The 5,849-nt window shown below is 35.1% G+C and overlaps 1 protein-coding gene across 4 annotated transcripts; it reads right to left on the reverse strand.

The window, feature by feature from the left end:
- Positions 1 to 2,305: 2,305 nt before the first annotated feature.
- On the reverse strand, positions 2,306 to 4,130 carry LOC132638759 (uncharacterized). 4 transcript variants are annotated; one of them, XM_060355535.1, is made up of 4 exons: positions 3,545 to 4,130; positions 2,836 to 3,168; positions 2,590 to 2,685; positions 2,306 to 2,512 (listed from the first exon to the last, which is right to left on the reverse strand). In XM_060355535.1, exons 2-3 carry the CDS (start codon positions 3,150 to 3,152, stop codon positions 2,595 to 2,597), a joined length of 408 nt encoding a protein of 135 aa, XP_060211518.1. In that variant the 5' UTR covers positions 3,153 to 3,168; positions 3,545 to 4,130; the 3' UTR covers positions 2,306 to 2,512; positions 2,590 to 2,594. The 4 variants fall into 4 exon arrangements, with proteins under 4 accessions (XP_060211518.1, XP_060211517.1, XP_060211515.1 ...); XM_060355534.1 differs by having other exon boundaries at positions 2,615 to 2,685; positions 2,836 to 3,159; positions 3,545 to 4,000; XM_060355532.1 differs by having other exon boundaries at positions 2,615 to 2,685; positions 3,545 to 3,991.
- Positions 4,131 to 5,849: the final 1,719 nt, after the last annotated feature.

The following is a 5,849-nucleotide window of genomic DNA, read 5'->3' on the forward strand; positions in this document are numbered from 1 at the left end:
CCTAATTCACCATAAATAATTAGGTGGCGACTCCTTAACAACAAACAAAAAAACAGGAATCACCAATATGTCGTACTTCTAACTTTAACTCTCCGGGGTTAAAATGGGGTGTGACAGGTTTATACAGTTGGAAGAACTCACTACTGGGGCCCAAAAGTTTCCTTTTTGATCTGTTGTGAACTTTAGACAGTTTCCTTAAATGGGATCCACAAGATAGCACAAATTTTCAAGAAAAGAATTGGATATACCTTCTTGAGTGTAGAATTATGGCTTTCAAAAAATGTCAACTGTTAAATTCTTGCATTTGAACCATATTTTCTTGAGTATAGAGGTATGGGTTGACAAATGCATATGATTCTAACACCCCTCTTTTCCTAAATATTCTTCAATAATTTTAACTTTCTTTCTGGATTGGAAAGGAGTAGAGAAAAATTAGGGAATAGAATCCTAAGACATACTAAACCAGTGATTTTTAAATTAAGAAAATGACCTTTTATTGACAGATATTTGAAAGAAAGGGCCAATAATTTTATACAAGCAGAGATAAAAGACATGATTACTTAAGCATTGGTTCTCTGGACCCCGGGAGATATGCCATGGAATTGAAACTACTTCACATGAACTAAGAGACAAGTGTCTACCATAAAAGAAAAGACATATAACTAATTTAGCATGGAATTTGAACCTCTCCAAAATAATGGATTATCCCTACAGGAAAATTTTAGCCGTAGAATATGTTGGACGCACAGGCGAATTCATGATATAAGCTTGACAAGTTTATATTGAAGGCTTCGAAGAAAATTCAATCTAAATAGGTCCTCATCACTGAATACAGTGCATTTTTTTGAATGCTGATTTGAGATAGTATGATATTTATTGACATTTTGGTGATTCTTCACCTGTAAATTTATGATTTGTCTTGAAAATAATGGATTGAACTGAACCTATTAGATGTATGGTCTAGTCGCCCGAGGTGTCAGTCCTGGCTGAACCTCTACTCCACCTCCTTCAACGGTGGAGGTGAGACAAAATTATCACTTTGACGATGATCCGCTGATCTGAACCTCTTACTGAGAAAGAGCAAACTGATCAAACCTAAGGGCTCTGATAGCATGTGAAATAACAAAGGAATAGGGGAACTTCCATATATCTTATTTCAAGAACAAAGATGTAGAAATACATGTATATTGACTTCTAACAAAGGAAAGAATAAAAAAGAAATCCTATAAATCTGCTATCTATGTTTGGCTATGTACACTACATCAAAGGATGTCCACATTCATTCTGTAAAATTTACCAGCCAACTAAACTTTGAAGCGTAGTGTTGAAGTGCACGATCATCTCATCTAAAAGCTGAAACTGTTAGAGAGAGTACACTTTTGTTTACTTATTTAATTATGTCTTCAACACGTGGTTTATTGCAATTCCTTGTTTCATGGTTGAATTCACCATTACCCCCTTTCACTCCCCTCCCAATCCCTAAGATAGATAGCGGTTTTGGAAATTCAAATGTAAAAAGAATCTATTCCATATTCCTTTTAAGTCTACTCAGTAACTCAAATATGAGCAATCTTTGAAGTTTTTCCTTGTCTGAATGAGTCTTGCATTAGAATACAATTCATTATTGAGCTCCAGATATACGGATACGATACTCCAACTATTTATCTCCCCCTAAAAGAACGTATATAAGATCGTTTATTTTCATTTTGATGCAGCCAAACTTACTGCTAACTTATCTCACAAATGCCAAACTTTGACCACAACTGCTCTTCACTTTTGGCTGCCTTATAAGTGTGATTTAGAAGTTCTTGTCTCTTAAATTGCACTGAAATTAAGAATCCTAAAATGGGGTTTCCCTTAATTAGTTGCATTGAAATTATATTCACTTAGCTCAATAATTATGAAATGACTAACTTGAAAGTGTGACAGATTAGCATGGACATGTAAATGAGAGACTTGAAGAAAAGGTGGAATTGAGTCACTTCATTTTGTCACTTATAAAGTAAAGCATCAGGTTCTTATCTGTGTAATAATTCAGACTTGATGCTTAAAGGAACTAATTGGGTTCCTTTAGAATGAAACCACTCGTAAGGATTCTATGAATCTAATATCTGATCGTTCTATAATTTTTCCTTTTTTTCTTGCTGTGATTAAGTACGTGGGCCTAAATAGTGGTCCTAAGTGATACATTAGCCTTTGCATTTTTCTGTAGGCCTAAACAACATTGATTGAATGTTAAGATTACATAATATTATTCATTGGACCAGCCCGACAAAAGCAGTTGTTAAAACTTGAAAGGCAGAAAGAATGCAAAATGTCAAGGGATTTCATTCATTAGAACACTTGCACAGTTACAATGCAGTTAGAACATAAACCCTTCTTTGAGAAACTAATCTAAAAAAAAACTACAAGCATGTGAGAACAGAAAAAAGAAGAAAAGGGTCTTTGAAGGTTAAATCTTAAATAAAAACTTAGTATCGCCGCATCCCTCAATACAACTCACTTTCTCTTCCTGAAAAACAGAGAAATGAACAAGATATTAGTAAATGAAAAATGGTGTCCGAAAGTAAAATGTCGACTATGCAGTACCAGAATCACATAGAAGATGGCTCACCAAAATCCCTAGGGGTCTTGCATTTATAGCATTCTGGTCTACTGGCATAGTTGTGCACACCACATCCTATTCTGTCGATCAAGCAGGAAGTTTATGTCAGCTAAATATAGAGGAATTCTAGTACTTTTTATTTTTATTTTCAGTTTCTTTATATAATATTGGAATGGGGTAAGGTCAAATGGAGTGATATGGACAGCGAGGATTCATATAAGCAGACTAACCTGTTGCAAATCCAATCACCACTCTTCCCACCAGGGAGAGCACTTGCATCATATCCATAACCTGCCCCAATACCATAATAATCACTTTTTGAGGCACCGCATCGATAGCAGCTTGTTCTGCTTGCATAGTTGTGAGAACCACAGTTCATGGCACTGCAATACCAGTCTCCGGCCATGACTTCTGTTTTGTTTAGTCCGTACATGGCAACATCAGCCGGTGTTGCATATTTAGGGCAGCTACACCGTTGGCATGCATCCCGTTTCTTGAAATTTAGGTGCTGACATGCAGCACACATCCAATCTCCTTCCCTGCTCATTTTCTGCCTGATAAATCTGAATTAGTAAACATGACAGGATTATAAGAACAGATTTGCATTTGGGAAGCAAAATAGGTCATTGTAAGAGGCATGAAAAAACAACTGAGAAATGTTATTGTTTATCAATCTTTGAGGGCTCATTATTTAAATAGATGAAGTTAACAAGGTCTCAGGTGCATCTGAAATACTGTCTATATGCAAGAACTGCATTGCTTACACATGAACAGTTGCTTCATTCTAGAAACAGATTTCGCGGTACATTAATCTTTTATTGAAGGCCTAGATTTTTTAAGAACTTGCATTTAAAATTACTTTATTTTTTCTATGTAAAATCTGGAAGAAGAGGGAATTAAATGAACTACACAAGTAAAGAAACATAATGAATTCCTCACCGAAGAAAGTGGAGGATTTGAAGAACTGAGCTTCTCGACTAGATGTAAACTTGAGGCTCAGAAATGGTTTGCTGGAGCTGGTAATTTTGATGAATGGCTTATGGAGGTTTATATAGTTGGAGGATCATACTATTGGGGCCCAAAAGTTTCCTTTTTGAACTGTTGTGAGCTTTTGACGGTTTCCTTAAATGGGATCCACAAGAGAGCACAAATTGTCAAGAAAAGAATTGGATAAACCTTCTTGAGTGTAGAGGTATGGCTTTCAAAAGTTTTCAACTGTCAAATTCATGCATTTGAAGCACTATTTTCTTGAACATAGAGGTATGGTTTGGCAAATGCATATGATGCTAAGATCCCTCTTTTCCTAAATATTCTTCAATGATTTGAACTTTCTTTCCGGATTGGGAGAAAAATAGAGAAAATTTAGGGAATAGAATCCTAAGACAGACTAAACCAGTGATTTTGAATTAAGAAAATGACCTTTTATTGACAGATATTTGAAAGAAAGGGCCAATAATTTTATACAAGCAGAGATGAAAGACATGATTAATTAAGCATTGGTTCTCTGGACCCCAGGAGATATGCCATGGAATTGAAACTACTTCACATGAACTAAGAGACAAGTGTCTACCATAAAAAAAAAAAAGGCATATAACTAATTTTGCAGGGAATTGAAACCTGTCCAAAATAATGGATTATACCTACAGAAAAAATTTGGCAGTAGAATATGTTGGACGCACATGCGAATTCATGATATAAACTTGACAATTTTAAATTTAAGGCTTCGAAGAAAATTCAATCTAAATAGATCCTCATCGCTGAATACAGTGCATTTTTTAAATGTTGATTTGAGATAGTATGATATTTATTGACATTTTGGTGATTCTTCACCTGTAAATTTATGGTTTGTCTTGAAAATAATGGGTTGAGCTGAACCTATTAGATGTATGGTCTAGTGGCCCGAGGTGTCCTTCCTGGCTCAACCTCTACTCCGCCTCCTTCAACGGTGGAGGCTAGACAAAATGATCACTTTAACGATGACCCGCTGATCTGAACCTCTTACTGAGAAAGAGCAAACTGATCAGCCTAAGGGCTCTAATACCATGTGAAATAACAAAGGATTAGAGGAACTTCCATATATATTATTTCAAGAACAAAGAGGTATAAATACATGTATATTGACTTCTAACTAAGGAAAGAATAAAAAAGAAATCCTATAAATCTGCTATCTATGTTTGGCTATGTACACTACATCAAAGGGCGTCCACATTCATTCTGTAACATTTACCAACCAACTAAACTTTGAAGCATAGTGTTGAAGAGCGAGATCATCTCATCTAAAAGCTCAAATTGTTAGAGAGAGCTCACTTTTATTTACTCAATTAATTATGTCTTCAACACATAGCTTATTGCAATTCCTTGTTTCATGGTTGAATTAGCCACTATCCCTTTCACTCCCCTCCCAATCCCTAAGATAGATAGTGGTTTTGGAAATTCAAGTGTAACAAGAATCTATTCCATATTCCTTTTAAGTCTACTCAATAACTCAAATATGAGCAATCTTTGAAGTTTTTCCTTGTCTGAATGAGTCTTGCATTAGAATACAATTCATTATTGAGCTCCAAATATACGGATACGATACTCACGATACTCCAACTATTTATCTCACCCTAAAAGAATGTATATAAGCTCTTTTATTTTCATTTTGATGCAGCCAAACTTACTGCTAACTTATCTGCCAAATGCCAAACTTTGACCACAACTGCTCTTCACTTTTGGCTGCCTTATAAGTGTGATTTAGAAATTCTTGTCTCTTAAGTTGCACTGAACTTAAGAATCCTAAAATGGGGTTTCCCTTAATTAGTTGCATTGAAATTATATTCACTTAGCTCACTAATTATGAAATGACTAACTTGAAAGTGTTACTGATTGGCATGGACATGTAAATGAGAGACTTGAAGAAAAGGTGGAATTGAGTCACTTCATTTTGTCACTTATAAAGTAAAGTATCAGGTTCTTATCTGTGTAATTATTGAGACTTGATGCTTAAAGGAACTAATTGGGTTCCTTTAGAATGAAACCACTCGTAAAGATTCTATGAATCTAATATCTGATCCTTCTATAATTTTTCCTTGTTTTCTTGCTGTGGTTAAGTACATAGGCCTAAATAGTGGTCCTAAGTGATACATTAACCTTTGCATTTTTCTGTAGGCCTAAACAGCATTGATTGAAAGTTAAGATTACATAATATTATTCATTGGACCAGCCTGACAAAAGCAGTTGTTGAAATTCGAAAGACAGAAAG

Source organism: Lycium barbarum, chromosome 4 (genome assembly GCF_019175385.1).
Source record: "Lycium barbarum isolate Lr01 chromosome 4, ASM1917538v2, whole genome shotgun sequence".
Taxonomy (NCBI): Eukaryota; Viridiplantae; Streptophyta; class Magnoliopsida; order Solanales; family Solanaceae; genus Lycium; species Lycium barbarum.